We start from the raw sequence: 22,637 nt of genomic DNA, 5'->3' as shown, positions 1-22,637 counted from the left end.
TGTAATGGGTTTTGTCAGAGACGAACACTGTCCATTTTTTTCAGATGGAAGTGTAGAGACATTTCTCTCTCAAATGCCAGTGAGTCTTTCAAATTCTCTATCCTACAAATCTGAGGAGGCAGAAACTGAATATCTTCATGACCGAGAGAGAAGGGTTATTGTATTGGAAGTGATCCAGGTGTTACGGGGAGAAGTGCTCAGTGCTCTCACACCTCTCATATTTCATAATGATAGAAAGAGGAGATTCAGCCCATTGATTCTGCCTCCTGTAAGAACAAATCCAATGACCCCATTCCCCCACTGAAATTTAGGCCCAGATCAGAGCAGTACGAACAGTGCTGCGGGCGTTCAGTGCTGAGTGTCCGACCCCAATTTCAATGGTCAGTGTTGATGCACCTCCTGCAGCATTGGCCTCGAGCCACCTCTGGTAATCGGAGACTTGGACCATCTCCAATAACATTGGAAGTGTTGGACAGCTGGATAAGTTGGATTTTATTAACGGCCGTAAATGATCAACAGTCCGCTTTAGTAATCGATCAGTATCATTCTTCACAATGTTATGTAAATATGAATAGCCAGAAGTTTTCGTGAACTCCCTGCTCAATATTACAGTGGCTGCCCTGGCAGTGATCAGCAGAGGGCTGCGTGAGCAGATGTAATCCGAAAACAACATGGTGCAGATAGAGGAGTTGACGGGCAGGGAAGGGGGTGAGGTCGGGGAGGAGAGCGACCAAAAAGAAGGATAAATCAAATTGTCTTTCGAAAGGTGCTGCCCGATCGTTTGCGTTTTACTCTGATTATCAGTCGCATAACTACAGGTGACTCCAACCGTTTAAATGTGAACATATTCAGTAACTGCTGGAAGGGGGTTTCATATGATATTTTGCAGTGACCACGTTACGCGCTACAGTGGAATCTCCACCAGCAATCGCAGAATGATATCATCAGTAATGTTCGAGTAGGGAAGCTATCCTCCTTGTCAGATCGCTGGCACCATCGGTTCTGTTGAAATGTGACCGCGATCAGGAATGGATCGCAAGCTATAGTATTGACTGGGACTCGCAGACTTCAGGTTAGGTAAGAATCACAAAGGTCACTATTAAAGACGAGTAATCACGAGTAAGGTGAATGCAAGAGCAGCAGCAGCAGCAGCAACGTTAGAGTTAGCTCATCGCCGGAGATCCCCACAGTGTAAAACAGATCCAATGATAGAACGGAGAAGTGACGTGTCACTGAAGCACTACGAGGCACCAAGAAGCTCAGGTGGCCCTAGAGGATGTTACCTGCAGGGATTGCAATGCAAGCCCTGAATTCACTCCCTCTGGGGGTATTCTCCGTTGTGGAATATGAATGAATGAACTTCTTCGTACATATGCACAATCGACCCATTGGAGTCTCCGTCGCACTGCAGCGGAACATCGCCCCTTGTTTGTTCAGTGCCTCTAACTAACGACAGTTATTGCACAACCTGTTTCTCTCAAACCAAGTATCCATGTTTGCTATAAAGCAGGAGGGTTTCGAGATCGCAGTCATACGCTGATGTGAGCAGCAAGACGGGACAGAATTCGAACAATCTTCGAAAATGTATCGGCCCCCTATTCTCCAGATGGAAGATATTTGGTACCCAATTCTAGCAGTCATTGGTGTCCCTGGTAAGTCAAAGTAGCACATCGTCTCACATCGTTTGACCATCTTACACTGCATTGTGTGTTTGGATGCAGCGGGTTCAAATCATGCACCGCGATGTACACAGTATATTAAGTTGTTCAATAACAGCAGAATTCCTTGTCGTCGTCAGGGCCGGTGAGGAGCCATCAGTGTGGGTACACCCGTGGGGCACAATGTCCCCTCCTGTAAAACCAAAAGGAGAATCCTCATCTCTCATTCCCACAACAGAGGTTCTTTCAGTGAGGCAGGGATTGTGCACGGCCGTCGGATCCTTAGTAGAAAGTCATCTTTGTTCACCTGTTATTACCTCGGAATATGGCCGCAGTAATGTTACAAGAGCGCACTGATCAGGGGATTATGTGGGTAACGAGCACTGTGGCCCCTTGGTTCCTTCACTGATTTGGAATATAGAAGGCGGGACAATCTTTTCCGCCTCAGCTTCTGCGAAATTACAGGAACCACAGAGATTTTAATTTCCACTTGTATTTTGTTAAGAACCAGAGGCACCTAGTATCAATAATTGTGATGATAAACCCACCCTTGACTGTTCATGGCCGAATCTGATCACGAACGTGCCCTGAAGGCGCACAGCCTTTCTTACTGGTCTTCCCTCTATGTGGTCCAGTCTCACGAAGCCACCTGACTCCTCACTACCTCTCAGATTAGGTAGAACCACGAACGAGCTGGACTCGACGAGGACGCCCACCTGCAGTGAATTAATGAATATAATCGATTAGTTTGTAGTTTGGTCTCAATATTACTTCCTTCCCTCGGCTGCAAATAATCCGCTAACGCACTGTTAGATGCGGCTCCCGCCAAAAATTATAAGAAAGCACCGCAATCTACTCTGAACGTTTTTCTGTTGCCTCAGCTGGAAGTCTTACCTGAACACCTGTCCTGCTGGTAATTGCTCAGTAATTATTTGAGTGTTTGACGATGCCTGGTTCTCAGTTCCGCGATGCCATCAGCCCCCAGAATAATTCGCGCGACCGGTCTAGATGACATTCAGCTGTTGGACAGGCGAACATTTGCACCGTTACTGGCGACTTTTCCGTTTCTGTTACAGCGAACTTGCTGACAATTATCATTCTCTCCCGAGGGAACTGCGGTCTTTCCAAATGTATCGGCGCCTACATGATGATCATGGCAGTGTCGGATTTATCGGTCATCATTATCAATGTCGTTCTGTCTGAAATTTTAATTGGACGTCTGCCAGGCACATTTCTGCATCACAAGAACTTCCTTATCGCCATTGTGTACCTGATGGGTGTCAGTCTGAAACTGTCACAGTGGTATACAGTCGCCTTCACCGTTGACCGATATGTTGCCATGTGCTGTCAGAAGTTTAAAACAAAGTACTGCAGAGTGAAAACAGTGAGAATCCTTGCAGCACTAATTCTGATCATGATTTCCTTGGAGAATATCCCCTACTTGTTTGTATTTCAACCTCTACGAATAATTGGCAACATTTCTTGGGGTGTAGAATTCAGACTGGAGGCCTTTAACTCGCCAGCATTTGTGGCGTTCACCCGACTGAAATCATTTCCAGATTTATTCTGCGTCTTTGGTTCAATATTTCTATTTAATGGGTTGACCGTCAGGCATATCTTGGTGTCCAGCAAATCCCGACGGGGATTTCGGAGTCAAAGAAGTGAGCGTCGCCGTGACACAGAAATGGAGAGCAGAAGAAAATCCACAATATTACTGTTCAGTGTATCGTGCAGCTTCCTGTTACTGTGGCTGCCGGCAACTGTGACCCATTTTATCGCCGGTCACACCATGCATTCTAATCGCGACTATTCCTCTCCAGCACATATCCCTGCTCTTACTGGAGCTCTGCTCGCGCACCTCAGTTCCTGTACAAACACGTACATTTATGCAGTGACCCAAACTAAATTCAGGGAGGAGCTGAAGGTATTGTTAATGTCTCCTTGGACACTTATTCTGGCATTGACCAAGAAAAGCTCTCATTCGAACGAATCCTACCTGTCCTAAGTGGAGTTAAGTTCCAGCTGGTGTCCCTGTCAAAACAGCCACCATTCTCTCCCGAATCCAAAAATCAAATTAATGAGATTAATACCCCGATGGCCCGAGCAATCGACACAGTCTCATCGGTGTACCGCAATTATAAGAAACAGATTAATGCAAAAGGAAAAAGTTTTAAATTGCAGAATCGACAGGAGTTTTGCCTTTAAGGCGGAAGTTTTAGCAGCGCCAGGGCGGAACACAGGCGGAAATCAACACAAGAGTTGCAAGTTTTGTCCTGTGCCTGAGCGATCTGACTTCCACCTTGGCCGTCTGTAAAACAGCGGGAACAAACAATCAATGTCACCACGAAACTTATTTCCCAATCTGTTCCTCATTGTAACTTGAAACAGTGGATAAGACTATTAATTTTATTTCATGGAAAGTAAACGGCTTAAATAATTTGCTTAAGAGCAAGGAGATATTTGTTTTTTTTCAATCATTAAATGCTCAGATCATTTTTGTTCAGGAGACTCACATCAGGAAGAAAGATCATTTTTTTAGATTTAGGAGGGGTCAACAGTTCCATTCAAATTCACAAGCAAAGGTGAAAGGAGTTTCCATTTTTATAGACTCCTCAATTTCGTTTGTCCATCATGAGACAATGTCACACCCAAATGGTAGATGTTTTAAATTACTGGTCTACTTCATAATAAAAAATGTTGATTTGGCTAACGTTTATGCACCCAATGTAGATAACACTGAATTTATTAGATATTTGTTTACATTATTTCCCAATTTAAATGAATACACTGTGATTATGGGTGGAGATTTTAACTGCTGTCTAAACACTTCTGTGTCAAATCCTGAACTTCCAAACAAATCCAGTGTCTTTATTAATTCCTTTTTAGTTGAAACCGGAATTTTACATGTTTGGAGATTTCGACACCCATTTGGTAAAGAATATTCATTCTTTTCTCATGTCTACCACAATTACTCAAGGATTGATTATTTTTTTATTGATGCTGGATTAGCTCCACTTACTATGGACTGCAAATACGATGCAATTGCCATTTCTGATCATGCACCATTGATATTATCAATTAAAATTACCAGATGTATCCTTTGATGTCAGACAATGGCGAGTTAACCCTTTTCTATTACAAGAGTTAGATTTCGTCCAATTTATTAAAGAACAGATTTCATTTTACTTTTTAACTAATTTTACTGAAGAAATATCAAGTGGAATAATGTCGGATACGTTTAAAGCATATATCCGTTGTCAAATTATTTCATATTCCGCTCGATTGAGAAAACGAACGAACAATGAAATACGTATATTAGCTGACAAGATCAATGAAATCGATAAAACATGTTCTGTTACTCCTAATCTGGAGCTTTTTAAAAAGAGAAAAGAACCCCAACTACAACATAGTTTATTATTAACATCTTCTATTGAAAATCTACTACTTAAAAATAAAAGTCAATTTTATATACATGGTGACAAATCTGGTAAATTATTGGCCAACCAATTGAAAGCTACTCTCTCTAAACGTCAGATTAATAAAATTCGTAAACCAGATGGTACCTACAGGATAAATCAAGTTCAATTGAACAAATGCTTTCAAAAATTTTATTCTTCTTTATACAAATCAGAATCCCCCGAGGATCCTATTTTAATACATGAATTTTTAAGAGATTTGAATACTCCCCAACTATCTGTAAATGAACGCTCTACACTAGATTCTTCCATTTCCGAGGAAAAAATAAAGAAAGTAATATTTTCAATGAATTCGGGTAGATCACTCGGCCCTGACGGATATACAGCTGAATCTTTATTTTTTTTCTGTTATTCTTTTTCCCTGGTTAGCCAAAATTTTTAACGATGCCCTATCAGTGGGTAAACTACTACAAGCTTTTTATGAAGCAACTATTTCTTTAATTCTAAAAAAGCATAAATATCCCACTGATTGTGCATCTTATAGACCTACTTCTTTACTAAATGTAGATTCCAAAATATTTGTCCAAAGTATTTTCCAAAATATTGGCCTTTAGATTGGAAAAGCTTCTTCCACAAATTATCTCTGAAGAGCAGACAGGATTTATTCAGATTTTTTACCTAAATTTTAATAATAGGAGATTAATGAATGTTATATATACCCCTTCATCCTAAATTCCAGAATGTGTTGTTTCCCTAGATGCTGAAAAGGCGTTTGGCATAGTTGAATGGGAATATCTATTCAGTAAACTTCAAAAAATTAATTCTAGTCCTAAATTTATGTCTGAGATAAAATGATTTATTGACCACCTATGGCTTCAATACTTACTAATAAAAAAAAGTCCTTTGTTTCGTTTTTTTCGAGGTACTGGACAAGGCTGCACGTTTAGCCCTTTATTATTTGACATTGCTTTCGAACCTTTGGCAATTGCACTTCGGGATTCTTCAAATATATGTGGTATTACTCGTGGACAGAAGATTCATAAGATATCTCTTTACGCAGACAACCTGTTACTTTATATTTCTAATCCGGAGGAACTATCCCCGCAGCACTCTCACTATTAGATCAGTTGAGAGTTTTTTTCTGGCTATAGATTAAATCTTAATCAGAGCGAACTCTTTCTATTAAATATGCAAACCCCAATTTATAGCCAATTACCTTTTAGATTGGTAACTGACTATTTTATGTATTTAGGTGTTAAAATTACCAAGAGACATAAGGATTTATTTAAAGCTAATCTACTGCCTTTAATTGACCATTTTAAACAATTATTTACTAAATGGTCCCCACTGTCTCTGTCATTGGCAGGCCGAATTAATGCGGTTAAGATAAATATTTTACCTACATTTTTTATATTTATTTCAAGCGATTCCAACTTTTGTTCCGAAATATTTTTTTGACACTATTGATTCTAAAATTATTTCGTATATTTGGCAGAATAAAAACCCAAGACTAAGTAAGAAATATTTACAGAAACTAAAACAGCATGGGGGTATGGCTTTGCCTCATTTTAGATTATATTATGGGGCAATCAATATTAGATATTTAATTTTTTTGATACAAAATTCAGATGTAATTCAACACGTCAAATGGATACACCTTGAGTCCCAATCAGTACTTGAATTTTCATTAGTTTCTATTTTAGGAGCTGCACTCCCCTTTACACTAACCAAATTAAGTAAAAATATGATTAACCCAATTTTTAAACATACAATACTAATATGGTTACAATTTCGTAACTTTTTTGGATTAAATAAATTTAATCTATCAAATCCCATTCAATTTATTTTTTCTCTTTCATCCATCCAGAGTTGACTCAGCTTTGTCCATATGGAAAAGGAAGCGACTAGTATCTTTTCGTGATTTATTCATTGATAACTGCTTTTCATCCTTGAACAATTGTCTAACAAGTACGATTTGCCTAGATCACACTTTTTTCGATAACTGCAGATTAGAATTTTTTTAAAGGCTGCTATACCCTCTTTTCCGACATTTTACAAAACTGAAATTACGGAAAAAAATCGGTTTTAATCCTTGTCAGGGGGGCTTGATAGCAATAATCTATGATCTAATTATGAAAATCCGTTCAGAACCACTGGACAAAATTAAGAAGGAATACGAAAGTGAACTCCAGACATCTATATCTACAGAGACCTGGAAGAAAATTCTTCATTTAGTTAATACATCTTCAATGTATGCCAGACATACTTTGATACAGTTTCAGGTCGTTCACATGGCCCATATGTCAAAAGATAAACTAGCTTGTTTTTATCAACATATAAATCCGATATGTGATAGATGTAAAACGAATGTGGCTTCTTTAACACATATGTTTTGGTCCTGTCCTCTTTTGGAAAAATATTGGAAAGATACTTTTAACATTATTTCAAATGTATTGAAGATTTATTGACAACCTCATCCTATCACTGCAATTTTTGGATTACCAAGGATGGAGTTTGGCCATTTATGTTCTTCCGCTAACCGCCTTTGTTATATTAATGGCCAAATGATCCATTTTGCTTAAATGGAAGTATCAAATACTCCCTCCTACTTTGCAATGGTTCTCTCAAACTATATCATGTTTAAACTTGGAAAAAATTAGGAGTGGTACTGTTGATCCTTCGCTTAAATTTGAGGAAGTTTGGAGTCCATTTATTTAATATTTTCACATGATATAGATCCCCTTGTAATAACCTTTCAACTTAGAGGAATGGAGTTGACGACATAATATTGCGCTGTTTCTACTGAGAAATTTTAGTCTAGTTTTTTTCTGTTTTTTTCTTTAGCTTAGTTTGGTTTGATATGTTGTTTATATTTTTTGTTATTGTTTTGGGGATTTTTGTTTCTTTCCTTTATATTTTATAATAAATCTTTTTCCTTCCTTTTTTATATTATATTCATTCACTAAGAAATCGTTGGATTTACAGATTATTTTATAGTTTATTGTTTTTTATGATTATCCATGTCATGATTGTTCTCCTGATCTCTTTGCATTCCATGCACAAACATTGATGCTATATATTAATCTATATTAATTTGAAAATTAATAACAAGATTGAAAAAGAAAGAAAAGAACCCAGGGGCAGGGATACAGTTGGACCAGTGGAGGGAGGGTCAAATAATGAACCACATTCCTCCTATAGGGCACCTAACTGTCCCCGTCCCCCATCACTAAGTGGGTGACAACTGATGCATCAATAACACTCCTTTTATGCGGTAAATTGGGGAATATTGTGGGTAATATTAACATAGATAGCTGACAGGTTGGTCACAGTGGGAGGGTACAAGTATCTTCTCAGAGGACAAGGGTTTAGTGAGAAAAGTTCAGAGCTGACGGCCCAGACAGTCAAAGTCAGTGCAGGCAGTGATGGGGTGTCACAGTCACAGGGTTGTCGACCACATGAACAGTCACTTCAGCCCACCACGTCTATGCCGACCACCATGCCTGGCTATACAGATTCCCCTGTCTGCATTGATTTCACATCCTTATCTGCCTTGTTCATTGAAGAATCTGTGCAAATGTCTCAAGCGTTGTTGCACAGTTCCCTGAAAGTGGCAACACAGGCAGACATGGTCATGAAAACGGCGTACCGCACTCTTGACATCATCCACTGAAGCATTTAGTGCAACTGTTGGGACGTCATGTTACAGTTGTACAAAAAGTTAATCAGACCGCACTTGGAACACTGTGTACAGTTCTGGTCGCCACACTACAGGAGACATGTGATTAAGCCTGAGAGCGTGCAGGAAGGATTCAGAAGGATGTTACCTGGACTGGAGGGATTGAGATATAGGGATAAATTGGATAGGCTGGGTCTGTTTTCCCTGGAGCGATGGAGGCTGAGGTGACATGACAGAGGGAGATAAAATTATGTGAAGCATTGATGGGGTAGATAGCCAGAGTCTGTTTCCCATTGTACGGGTGTCTAAAATTAGAGAGCATGGGATTAAAGTGAGAGGGAGGAGTTTTTAAGGGGAACTAAGGAGTAAATATTTCACCGAGAATAGTTGGTACCTGGAAGAAGCTGCCAAAGAAGGTGGTGGAGGCAGGAACACACGAAGTCTCTCTGTTAAACAAAACTCCCCAGGACCCTGCTGTTCACTGGGTACCTCCTGCCCTGGTTTAACTTCCCAAAATGCATCACTTCACATCTGCCGTTTCCTTTCCCACTTGATCCATTACCTGTTGTAACCTCAGACAACCGTCCACTTCATGACCAGACTTATGAGGATGTAACCAGGACTCAAAGGATTGAGCTGCAGAGAGAGCTTGAGCAGGCTGTGACTTTATTCATTGGAGCACAGGAGACCGAGAGGTAACCATACAGAACTAGACAAAATCATGACTGTCACAGACGGTGTGAATGTGCACAGTATGTTTCCTCGGATTCGTAAATCAAAACACAGAAGGCAGAGGTTTAAGATGAGAGAGGAAAGATATAATAGGAACCTGAGGGACAACTTTATCACCCAGAGGGTGGTCAGTATCTGTAATGAGCTGCTAGACGAAGTGGGTGAGGCAGGTAAATTAAGAACATGTAAAAGACACTTGGACATGTCCATGGATGGGAAAGATTGAGAAGGACATGGGTCAAACGTGAACACATGGGACCAGCTCAGTTGGGCATCTTGGTCAACACGGACAAGTTGAGCTGAAGGGTCTTTCCTGTGCTGTATGATTCTGTGACCATTTACGGTGTCAGCTGCTAACTAAGCGTGCCCCCGACATGATCTTCCTGATCAATAAATATGACGAACAACAGAGGACCAGAACCAATATCTGTGGCACACCACTGGTCACAGGCCCCAAGTCTGAAACAGAAAGGATGTGAGGAATATCCTCAAATCTCTTTTGCACCCTCTCCAGTTTAATGACTTCCCTCTGACAGCAGGACACCCAGAACTGTACGCAGTGCTCCAAATGCAGCTTTCCCAACGGCTCGTACAGTTGTAAAATGATGCCCCAGTTCCGGTACTCAATATTATGACCGATGAAGGCAGGCATGTCAAACGCCTTCTTCACCACCCTGTCCACCTGTGTTGCCACTTTGAAGGAATGACGTACCTGCACCTCCAGGTCTCTCCGTTCTACACACTACCAGGGCGTGAACACTTCCTGTGTCAGTCCTGCCCTGGCTGGTCTGACCAAGATGCAACATGGAAACAAGCTGCAACATAGATGCAGAATAGATGCAACAACACAAAAAAAAACGGATTTATCTGTCGTTCCTCGGCTCACTGACAGAGTTGATCAAGATCCCTTTATAATCTCAGATAAGTTTATTTACTGTGCATTATAACACCCAGTTTAGTATCGTCTACAAACTCAATGAACATGCTGCCGACAATATCATCCAAATATTTAATCTAAATAATTACGATAAAACAACAGCAGACCCAGCACTGATCTCTGTGGTGCACATCTGGTCACAGGCTTCCAGGCTGAGAAACGACCCTCTGTCTCCCACAGTCAAGCCAACATTGTGTCCATTTGACCAGCTCGCCCTGGATCCCATGTGATCTAACTTTCCAGGCTAGCCAACCATGTGGGAACTTGTCAAAGGCCTTGCTGAAGTCCATGTAGACAACGTCTACCACACTTCCCTCATCGATCCTCTTGGATCCTCTTCCAAAAAAAGAGCTCGATCAACTTTAAGGGACAGAATTCCCACAGACAGAGCCACACTGACCATCCGTAATCATGCCTTGCCTTTCCCAATGCAGGTAGGTCCTGTCTCTCGGAAACCACTCCAATAACTGTCCCACCACTGATGTTATCCCCACCAGTCTGTAGCTCCCAGGCTTTTCCTTGCATCCCTTCTTAAATTACAGCACAACATGAGCCACCCTCCAGTCTTCCGGTCCCTCACCCGTGGCTATCGATGATACAAGTCACCTAATGTCTTCCCGACCTTCCCACAATGTCCCAAGATACACTTGGTCAGGCCTCAGGGCCATATCTACCTTTGTGCATTTTAAGACCTCCAGCACCTCCTCCACTGTCATGTGGTCTTTCTTCAAGATATCTCCATCCCGAATTCCCTGGTGTTCATGTCCTTTCCTGCAGGAAATACAGGTGAAAATGTGTTCAGGACCTCACCCATTTCTTATGATTCAACATGCAGATGATCTTGGGACCCTGTTCTATCCCACTGTTTCACTGTTGTATTGGAAATGTGTGTCTGTGCCTTGGGCTCAGTGTGGGACTGAATGCCTCTGCTGTCTGACACTGTGGAACTGATGAGTTGTCGGTGGCTCTGTGCTCTGTAACGTACCTCCTGTGTCAGAGACGGAGCGGCTGCTCTGTGGGAAGGAAAGGAAACGGGATCAGTGAGGGAGAGGTAAAAGGCAGACGGCTGTGTGAAGCGGCCGGTGCAGCCAGTACCAGTGTGTGAGGCCGCTGCAAAGCTGCAGCTCTCAGCTTCTGCCGACCAGCAGAAGGCGGCAGCACCACACCAAGTGAGGGACACACACACCGCCACATCCCGGCACGGATCCGGAAATGGGACTGCCCATGGAGCAGGGAGATGTACACAGTTCGCATTTCCACTCACCTCCCCCGTGGTATTTGCTGCTCAACCGGAGTCAAACCGCGTGGTTTAAACTGTGCCCCCCAACCCTTCTCACCGGGACCCTGCAACAGACTGTCTTTGTAAATCTGCCCCACCCTGAGGGTCCGGCTCTGTGGCCGCTGCTCATTGTCTCGTAACAATACACTTGGGGAGACTGGAACCAAGCCAGGGACTTTCCCTCCTGGTCTGGGGAGAGGAAGCAGCAGCCACCGTCACCTGCAGCTCCTTACCACTCCATGTTCCGGGCCTAGTCGCTGCTGCACTCCGCCACTTCCCCCCAAACGCAGCCTCCACTGCCCCAGGTCCGTGCTCAATGCCGGCTAAACCCGCTCCCGCCGCTCGCTGAGGCAATGGCGCTCACAGGCGGAGATGCAGCAGACGGCTCATGTGCTCTACTATCTGCTGTCAATCAGGGCCGGGGCGGGGCTACACAGCACATGCGTTCAATTTCGCCTAACATCACAGAGGGAAGGTCAGCCGGACATTTCCCCAGTTCATTTTGATCAGAATCTAAGCGAATGGACAGGGGCTGGGGAAGGGACAGGGAGGCTTCAAACCCGGGACCCGTCCGCTTTAAAACATATCCACTTGGGATCGTTCCTGAGGCTGAACACAATGTCCCTCATTTGTTGGAGACTTTTACGTCCTGGGCTTTCTGTAGACCGGCCTGTTCCACATCCGGATGCCTGATGAACTGATTACTGCGACAACAACCTCTTTATCGCATTTACTTCTGTTTTATTCAAAATTTCTCTTGTATTTGAAAAACACGGTGATGCTGGTCGGAACTCAGCAGGTCAGGCAGCATCCCTGGAGAAAGGCAGGCGGCAACGTTTCGGATTAGGACCCTTTGGAAACAGAAATAAACATCTCCCACTATACTAACGGGGAAACCACGCCAGTATGTGATATGTCACTCGGTTGTCAGGGTACCGGAGGGTTCACAGGTTCACCCCGGTGTTTGTTGGTTGACTGTAAAACCGGCGCCTTTCAGACGCCCACCTCACTGTGGGACTGGAGGGTTCTAAGGAGTCTCCAGTGATTCATTCACTGATTGTGTTCAAGGACTCTCTGAAGGAGGGGCTCCTATTCGGATCTGATTGTGTGTTGCGTAAGGAACATTCATAATCAGAATATACTTTCTTGGTAACTAATACAGGAAAAAATTGTATGTCATCAACGAAGTCAGTGCGTTGTTGATTCCAACCAGCTTCCAGAGCGAATGGGGAAAGGGCAGCTCTTCCTCAGATCCTTTTTCTAGGACTGCCCATCTCTGCCCGCCATCCACCTGTGAGTTAAGCTGTTTCTCTCTTCCCATTAGTGTGTACCCTGCTGGGGCACAACATGGGATCATTGTCTTTCAAGTGTTACAGCTGTTCCCGAGCCGGTCTTCTCCACACAACCCCGCAGAAACAGCGTGACAGTGCGGGAGTTGATACCTGACAGCAACAGTCCCGGTTTAATGTGTTCGGAGTGACGGACTCGTTCACTGAGTGTAGCGCCGAATGGCGCTGAGGTACAGACTCGCTGAGATGATACTTGGGGAAAGAGGCTGAACACAAAGTCAGTACTTGTCGGGAGACTTTCCGATCCCCGGCTCACTACAGGCGGGCTGTTCCACATTTCCGATGTCGAATGAACTGATTACCTTAACACCAAACTCTTTATTGGTTTAACATTCTTATTAAAATTAATTTTATTTTTCCAGTTATATTTGGAAACCGAAAAACCGTCTCCCCGTCGGGGAATTGAACCCCCGTCTCCCGCCGGGTAACGATCCACTATACTAACGAGGAACCGATAGAAGGATGTAGCCTGTCATTCGGTTGTCAGGGTACAGGAAAACTCACAGATCACCCCGATGTGTGTTGGTTGACTGTAAAACCAGCGCCTTTCAGACACCCACCTCACTGTGTGACTGGAGGGGTCTCAGGGTGCTCCAGCGATTCTGTCACTGGTTGTGTTCAAGGACTGGCCAAAGGCGGAGCTCCCATTAGTACCTAACTGCATGTGGTTGAAAAGGATATTTCAGATCAGGATTTACTTTCCCATTTACTGATGAGAGAGGCAGGAAACGATGTATAGCTCTTCGACTATTTCAGGATCGACTCTCACATCTCTCCGATCGCGGTTGAATAATCACTGGATGCTGTGTGACTCCGGTCTGTTGGCGGGTGGCAACATCAACTGGACGGAACAGGGACTGCATCAGAGTGAGCAATGACCCGGCAGAAAGCAGCCCCGGGGCGAGTGATCGAATCACGGAGTCAAACAGCACTGGAGATGGTTCAGTACCCGAATGGCCTGCACATTAGTGCGGCGATGGTGGTATAGTGGTGAGCATAGCTGCTTCCCAAGCAGTTGGCCCGGGTTCGATTCCCGGCCATCGAAGGCTCCAGAGTTTTAATCACCGCACATCTGGACTGTCACAAGCAAACCTCTTGCAGATCAACGATCTGTACAGGTCTCGAGTGCTTTATTTATGCTAATCCGTGGGTAACTTGCTGAATTCATTTAGTTAGATGAGTGAGGGTTAGAGAGATCCCATTGCCGTTTCATTAATTATCACTTACTGTGAGCAGGTCAGTGGGTCAGGGAAGGAATTCCCATCCCTCACCTTTTCCCGGTAAATCGATGAACGCATCATTGAAGCTTCCGGTTCTCACACTGTCCCAGATTACCACAACAAACTAGGACATATGCGATCGCCCCATTACAGGAAGGATGTGAAGGCTTTGAAAAGGGTGCAGGAGAGATTTACCAGGACGCTGCCTGGATTAGAAGCTATGAGCTATAAGGAGAGATTGGACAAACTTGGGTTGTTTTCTCTGGAGCTTTCGGGGCTGAAAGGAGACCTTATAGAAGGTTATAAAACTCTGAGAGGTATAGATAGGGTAGGTGGGCAGATATATTTCCGAGGGTAGAAATGTCAAGTGCAAGAGGGAATGCGTTTAAGGTGAGAGAAGGTAAGTTTAAATAAGTTGTATGTAGCAAGTGCTTTACACAGAGACTGGTGGGTGTCTGGAACGGCCTGTCAGGTGCAGTCGTGGAAGCAGATACGATAGTTTTGTTTCGCAGGCTGTTAGATAGGCACATGAATTTCCAGAGAATGGAAGGATCTGTGCAGGGATTTGGGGGGGAAGAGGTGGGTGGAGGAGTTGGTGGATATGGATCATGTCCAGGCAGAACAGTTTAGTCTAACCCTGCATCAAGTTCGGCACAGAAATGGTGAACCGAAGGGTCTGTTCCTGTGCTGTACTGTTCTATGATCTATGATCCGATCATGTCCCAGATGACCTCAGTCAGTTCACCCTCGCTCTCTGTCTATGTTTATCCCGTCAAATCTCTCCCCTCAGTCCCTCTCCGTTCCCACACGGACTACACCCGGTGCTTCTGCACTGGCAGGTGTAATACAGGGTCACAGTATCACACAGCACAGAAATTTCCACACCGACCATAACATTACCCTCCGTGCTAAACCCGTTTTCCAGCATTTGTCCCACAAACGTCTCCGCCTCAGCGATTTAAATGTTAATCTGGATACTTCATCAATGTTGTGGGAGTTCCTGCCTCCGCCGCCCCCTCAGGTCGTGCGGTCCAGACACCAAACACCCTTCGAAAGAAAACCTTCCTCAGGCCGTCTCCAACCCCATCCCCTCTGTCTCGGAACTGGACATTTCAGTCCGTCATCCGTCTGTCATTGTGGCTCCGTGTTTCCCCATTCCGGGGGGAAGCCGGTCTGTCCTGTGTGTCCCACAGCCCCATCACGTGATATGCTTGGTCTCAACCTTTAATAGATGTTCCCCTTGTTCTCCCCACTGTCCACTCCCCACCTTCTCTGCCGCCAAACATCCACGTTCTCTCTCTGTCCCAGTTCTAATCACGGGTGCAGGGACTGAAAAGTTAACTCACTTCCAATTTCCACAGGCGCTGCCTGACCTGCTGAGTGTTTCCAGCACTTACTGTTCTGTATCAGAGCTTAGCCTCATAGAGCAGAGAACATTGTGTATTGGACCATAGCTGAGCACAACAGCGACCGTCGTTCTCCGCAACCAACCTGTCCACATGGAATAATGGAATGAAAGGAACTTTAATATTGAAACGCGAGAATTTCATTCTAAGTGAAGTGAAATGTATATTGTGGGGATGTGTCCTGTTGTAAACAGCGTCCTGTTGTGAAATGTTCAGCTGAAGAATATCAGAGTATGGTTTCAACCCATCGACCTCTGGATTATGGGCCAAGCACGCTTCCTTTGCGCCACTCTGCTGTTGGTCAAACAATTTGCATCATTCTGTATTTCCTTTTCTATTCTTCTTGCCTTTTTCCTTTCCGACTTCACACTGTTTCTTTTGCTGGCCTCTCTTCTTTCCCCTCGCTTGTAACGTTGTCTCTTTCCATTATCTCTCTCTCTCTCCGTTCTCCGTTGCTTGCTTCCGGACCCATCCTGCTACCATCACTATGCTGCTTGTGCTCTTTCCCGGGTACAAGGTAAAATTTAAAGGCGCATATCTGGCATTTGGTGATGCAACATTACAGGTGATTTATCCATGTCAGATGTCACTTTCCCATCCCTCTGTGGCTCGACACAACATCAGGTTTGGATTTCACAGTCCGAGTCCGTTCTCAGGTCAGTCAGAATTCCTTGCAGGGACTTGTTCCGAGAATTGTTCAAAGTTCAAGATCACAAGCATGGAGATGCCGGGAATTGAACCTCGGACCTCACACATGCAAAGCATGAGCTCTCCCACTGAGCTACATCCCAGTGCTGCTCGGCAATTACGGATCTCCGCTCTTTTCTGGCTCTCGCGCTTTTAGCATAAAACAGAGTCATTGAAGCACAGAGAACAAGGCTGGCACCGGCCATTCGGCCCATACCGCCTCACTATTCTGTGCGCTCATGACTGATCATCCAAGTTCAAGTCCCTGTTGCGCTCTCTTCCCACACGCCGTGAAAACATTTTGGGGCAGAAGCCATTTAGAATTAAATCAAAATAAGACATTAGACCTGGCAAGTCCAAATATGTCGCCGGAGGAAACACGCACATTCCGGCAAAAAGGAAGTGGAAAATCCGGACACCCGGACGTGACCCCGCAGGGAGGGCTCCCACTGAGCCCAGTGAGGCAGCAGCAGGGAGCGGACGCCTCCGGACAGCTCAGTGTTACCCAGCTGACAATGACACCCTCAGAAAAACCTGCCGGATCGCCAGAGTCCCTGGGTGGGTTCGAACCACCAACCTTTCGGTTAATAGCCGAACGCCCGGACCGATTACGCCACAGCGACACCCTGAAGGAAGCAGGAATAAATGGGTCGTTGCTGGGTTGGGAGGAGGTGACAAGGGACCGATGCTGAGATCCGGCTTTTCACATCTGCAGCATTGGTTTGGATCAGGGAGTCACGGAGAATACAAAACAGTACGTCGAGCAACATCGGTGGAGAGAGATCCAGAGGTAACGTTTCTGGTCGGAAACTGGGTCAGAAGTGACCAGGACCACTGCACCGGAGAGAATTTCCAGGTCAACGTCCCAAATTCATAACGGAAGCATTGAAACGCAGAAAAAACTGTCATTTATTACATGGAATTTTCACTCTGGGACCAAACAATCAACAACCCCTCAAAATTACACCGGCTGGATCCGCAGTCGGCAGGATTCGAACCTACGCTGAAAAACCCCAATGGATTTTTAGTCCATCGTCTTAACCACTCGGCCGCCAGTACCGCGCTCCCCACAGCTTGGCAGCCAGAAGGACATTGGCCATGGGCTGGGGTCAGTGTGTTCCGGGACGGACGGGTGTAGCACTGATCCCGGAGTCAGAGAAATAGGACTGATACTGAACTATAAACAGATACTGCTGGAAACACTGAACAGGTCAAGCAGCGTCTGTGGAGAAACAGAGTTGAAGTTTCAGATCGATGACCTTTCACCCTGAACTCCAGGCGGGCAGTTGGACGCCACCACACTCCCAGACATCCCACTTTGCTCTCAATATCTGAATGGGGCAGCGGTTATTGCCCTTCCCCTGCTGCCCTGGAGAATGTGATTTCTTCCTGGCCGTTGTGCTGCAGTGACGAGGCTCCAGGATCCTGACCCGGCGTCCAGGCAGTGATAGCTCTGCAGGATGGCTTGCGCTGGGAAGCCAGGCCAGTTTCACACTCCTCCTCTTCTATGATCCATCCGCCGGGCTTGCTGGGCCGCTTCAGAGGGCAGTCACAGGTAAACACACTGGTGTGAGCTGAAGTCATATACAGTCCCGAGCGGGTGAAGACAGCGGGTTTTCTTCCCCAGCACCCGAGAGGCAGCAGGGGGTAGGGAGGACGCCCGTTTGGTGGGCGGGAGCAGAAACACTTGTTTTTCTCTTTTCAGAAGAGTTGCTTGTCTTGCTGAGATTTCCATGCATTTCATGCAGTGATTTCCGTTTGCAGCAACCGCCGACTTTTCCGGCTGTTACTCTGCTGGAGGCCAGGGACGAGCAGAGGGTAGATAATTCCTCTATTCACAGAGCGCATTCTTAAAATGACAGGGCCAGTACCCAACGTCCAATCTGTTTGTTCCCCATTCAACCTGACCGCCAATATCTGAAGCGATCCCACATTCACACACCAAATCTTGTCCCTAGGTGCAATGAACAAGCGGGGTGGGGTGGGAGGGTTTGTCCGGGTTGGCACTAAGGAAGAACAGGAGAGATAAACAGCGAGGGGGAGGAGAGAGAGGGTGAGAGAGAGACAGACAGACAGACAGTAGAGAGGGGTGAGAATGGTGGTAGCCGAGGGAACGTTGTTGGACCGAGCAACATTGATTTACAAATACAAAGGTCCCGTGAAATTACAGAACACTACACACCTGTCTTCACAGGCTGCACAGGGAATAGAAGGGCATGGCCGTCATGGCATAACGACATAAAACAACGGTTTGGCCACAAATGGCTTTCTGTTCACAGTTCTGGTCGCTGCAGGAGAAACATAACGTGATGGCACCGTGTTGCGTGCAGAGCGGATCACAGGCATGTCGCCTAGACATGGGGTTCCATTTATAAAATGAGATTGGTTTGACTGTCTTTATGTTCCCTAGAGATGTGGAGGCAGGAGGGTGGGTGTTGCAGGGGATGGGTGGCGTCCTGTTTCAGGTATATAAGTCATGAGGGTCAGAGATAGGTGGCTAACAGGACACGTTTCCATATATCGAAGTATATTCACCTGGAGGGCACAGGTTTAATCCGGGGAAGTGAGGTGATGTAGGTAGAGAGCCCAAACACGGCGGGAGGACGAACAGTACATGGGGGTATGTAGAGAATATGGAGGGGCAGAGGGACCCTGGGGAGCATGAGGACAGGTCCCTGAAGCTAGGGGGACAGGTCAGTCAGTGGGTTAAGGAGGCTGATGGGAGACTTGCTTTTTCTGGCTGAAAACACAGAATGCCAGAGCAGGGAGCTCTGCTGGAACCACAGAAACACAAGTTGGGCACAGCTGGAGATCTGTGAACAGTCCTGGTCACCATCCCACAGGGACATACAGACACATTGACATCCGAATTGGGAGCGAGATACCCACTCAGCTGCGCAAGCGCACTTTCCATTCAGTCAGAATTCATTGCATCCCCAACTCCACATTCCCACGTACCCGCGGTAACCTGTGTTCTCCTTCCTTAGCAAGAATGCCCACCTCTGTCTGAGATATCCTCAAACATCTCTCCCATTGCCCTCAGAGGAAGTGAGTTCCACAGACTCAGGAACGATTGAGGAAATCATCTTCATTGAGTGACCGCATATTTTAAATGGTCTCGACAAGTTATAGGTTCTCCCACATATGGAACCTTCGCTCCACTTCGGCCCCTTAAATACTCTCTCAAGGATTCGATCGGTTTTAACAAAGTAACGTCGATCTGCTCAGCTCCAGTTCTGTTGGAGGCAGAGCAGCCGTCATATTCCAACTCACAACCTCACACAGTGTCAGGCCGGAGCTACATCATCTATCAATAACGCATCGTTCGATCAAAAGTTTATATTCCTATCGATAGTGTGGTTAGTCGGAACATCCTCCCCTTCATTGTGTGTGAAAACTCGGACAGTAAGGAGTAGGATATATGGTTATTAACTTCAGTAAAGGGGGCGGTGGACATGCAGCTGTCTATGTCAATGGTGCTGAAGTCGAGAGAGTTGAGAGCTTCAGGTTCCTGGAAGTGAACATCACCAACAGCCTGTCCTGGTCAAATCACGTAGATGCCACGGCAAAGAAAGCTCACCAGCGCCTCTACTTCCTCAGGAGGCGAAATAAATTTGGTTTGTCCCCTTTGACTCTCACCAACGTTGAGCGATGCACCATACAAAGCATCCCATCTGGATGTATCACGGCTTGGTACGGCAAATGCTCTGCCCAGGACCGCAAGAAACTGCAGAGAGATGTGTGCACAGCCCAGCGCATCACAGGCACCTGCTTGCCCTCCTTGGACTCTGTCTTTAATTCTCGTTGTCTTGGTGAAGCAGACAGCATAATCAAAGACCCCACCCACCCGGTTATTCTATCTTTTCTCCTCTTCCATCGGGTAGAAGATACAGGAGCCTGAAAGCACGTACCGCCAGACTAAAGGACAGCTTCTACCCCACTGTGATAAGACTATTGAATGGTTCCCTTGTATAGTGAGATGGACTATGACCTCACGATCTACCTTGCAGTGACGTTACACCTTATTGCACTGCACTTTCTCTGCAGCTGTTACACTTCACTCTGCACTATTATTGTTATGACCTGTACTACTTCAATGCACTCTGTATTAACTCAATGTAACTGCACTGTGTAATGAATTGACCTGTACGATCGGTTTGTAAAACCAGCTTTTAACTGTATCTAGGTACAAGTGAAAATAATAAACCAATGTCAATCCTAATACAATTACCAATATGGAGAAGACGTTCAGAGGGGATTTGCGAGATATTTTCATTCATGCAAAAGGAGGTTGGAATCTGGGAAGTTGTCAAACGCTTAACATTTATCCAGACGAGAAGGTGAATGACCAATTCACAGAAGGTTATTGAGCGAGTGATTTTCAAAGGGATTAGTGTAAATAGATAGTCAATGGTCTGCATGGACATGATGGGCCGAACAGCCTGTTTCGAAGCTGAATGACTCCCCGACTCTCGATGAGCTGTTCCATTATAATCAGCATCATTCAAACTGGCACTGTGTGTAATGAATTTAAGTATCAGTCAATGATAGCTAAATATAGCTGAGCAAATGTAGTTTGAGAAACAAATTTAGATTATTATGTATAGCGAGTACTCTCACACTGTACCAGAATTATGGAGCAACAAGCAAGAAATAGATTGAGCCCCACACTCTCACCTGTACCAGAGACTGACCGACACAAAATGAACCTTACACTCTCACACTATACCAGAGACTGACAGTTACAGAATGAACCCCACAGTCTCAGACGGTATATAAGCTGATAAATGCTGGATATAGCTGGATTAATCTCTCTCTCTCTCTCTCTCTCTCTCTCTCTCTCTCTCTCTCTCTCTCTCTCACACACACACACACACACACACACACACACACACACACACACACACACACACACACACACACACACACACACACATTTGGCACAAACACATACATCTCATGTTGTATCTTCTGCTTGTCATTTTTTCCATTGACTTCTCGCCATCTTACATCTTTTCATTTCCCAAGCGTGTGACTCTTTACATTATTTAACCAGACTGTCCCTTCATTTGAAGATTGAGACGTTCCTCTCACCTTTATCTTGCTCTCTGGCAGACTGAGGTGCTCAGAAATGTCTCCTACTTCTGCAACATGGCCCTTAGACTGTTTGAAACTCTCTGCTGTTCTCTCTGCGTTTACACGAACCCAGCCGTGAATGATTTGAGAACGTTTATTGAGGAACGGACGAAATGTGTGCCTGTGTGTTAGGTGTGCGTCTTAGGTGTGCGTCTTGTGTAAGTCTGTGTATGTTAGCTGTGCGTCTTAAGTGCGTGTGGGTTTGTGTGTGTGTTATGTGTGTGTCTTTGTTTGCTTTATCTCTGTTCTTCGGTGTGTGTGGTTATGTGTGTGTCTTTGTGTTTGCGTTTGTGTGTGTGTGTTAGCTGTGTGCCTTAAGTGTTTATGTTTGCGTGTGTGTTTGTGTGCGTCTGAGTGTGTGTGTGTTTGCCTGTGCTTCTGTCTGTGTGCGGTGACAATGGGCTTCACGTTTGTTGTTGTGGCGCTGTGCACGCCCGTTTGGAACTGGTGTTACTGAGGGTGAGTGTGGACATACGCACGTTGCTCTGAGCTGGATTCTGGGCATTGAACCACAGAAAAAGATAGAGAAATACTGACTGTGAATTCCAAACGTACACAGCGGCAGTGCCGAAGTGGATACCATTTGCTTCGCTGGGACTAATGCGTTGGTGCAGAATGTTTGGTTCAGGAGCGTTGCTGTGCCTATAATCCAGAGGTGGATGAATCAAACCATTCTGCTACTTGTTCTATCAATACCGAGTCATCAACATTACCCTGCAGTACCTAACCGTCTCGGTACCTGTATATTAATGCCGCTTTTATATATCCGGCAAATATTTCAACCCGGAGCACGCTCGACAAATCACCTTCATTCCCTCACCCACAAGAGCTACTAACGCTGCAAACTTGCCTCAGCTTTGCGCCCCCTTCTGGTAACCATTCCCGCAGCGCCGCCTCCGCACCTTCGGACCAACACTTCCCCACAGGGATTCCGCGACAATGGTCACAGCGAGGAGACAAGCAGTAGAAGAATATATCTGTATACAGACCAGAATCTCTGCGGCAGAGAATAACTTTGAACAACAGACCAGTTGTTCACACTTCAATTTACCTGTACACTGAATAGGTGAAGCTAAGACAAAAGTCAAAATGGTTGCACATCAGACTCTGCATGCAATATAACGTTCTGTAAACTGTA

General features: G+C 45.2%; 1 protein-coding gene and 2 non-coding genes across 3 annotated transcripts; 2 read left to right on the top strand and 1 right to left on the bottom strand.

Annotated features, from left to right (window-relative positions):
- The first annotated feature begins 1,582 nt into the window (after window positions 1-1,582).
- On the top strand, window positions 1,583-3,663 carry LOC127584261 (probable G-protein coupled receptor 139). The gene is made up of 2 exons (XM_052040910.1): window positions 1,583-1,652; window positions 2,735-3,663. Exons 1-2 carry the CDS (start codon window positions 1,583-1,585, stop codon window positions 3,661-3,663), a joined length of 999 nt encoding a protein of 332 aa, XP_051896870.1.
- A 10,360-nt stretch (window positions 3,664-14,023) lies between these two features.
- Window positions 14,024-14,095, top strand: trnag-ccc (transfer RNA glycine (anticodon CCC)). Its single transcript has one exon. It is a non-coding gene; the product is annotated as a tRNA-Gly (tRNA).
- A 2,817-nt stretch (window positions 14,096-16,912) lies between these two features.
- trnan-auu (transfer RNA asparagine (anticodon AUU)) lies at window positions 16,913-16,986 on the bottom strand. Its single transcript has one exon. It is a non-coding gene; the product is annotated as a tRNA-Asn (tRNA).
- Window positions 16,987-22,637: the final 5,651 nt, after the last annotated feature.

The sequence above is a fragment of the Pristis pectinata genome, chromosome 29 (genome assembly GCF_009764475.1).
Source record: "Pristis pectinata isolate sPriPec2 chromosome 29, sPriPec2.1.pri, whole genome shotgun sequence".
Lineage (NCBI taxonomy): Eukaryota > Metazoa > Chordata > Chondrichthyes > Rhinopristiformes > Pristidae > Pristis > Pristis pectinata.
This window is presented reverse-complemented; position numbering and strand designations above follow the sequence as displayed.

What these genes read in the sequence shown, in the direction of transcription:
- LOC127584261 (XM_052040910.1), top strand. Translation starts at nt 1,583, where the DNA reads ATGTATCGGCCCCCTATTCTCCAGATGGAAGATATTTGGTACCCAATT. An exon ending in AGCAGTCATTGGTGTCCCTG is followed by an intron (nt 1,653 to 2,734) that starts GTAAGTCAAAGT and finishes TTTCTGTTACAG; the next exon opens with CGAACTTGCTGACAATTATC.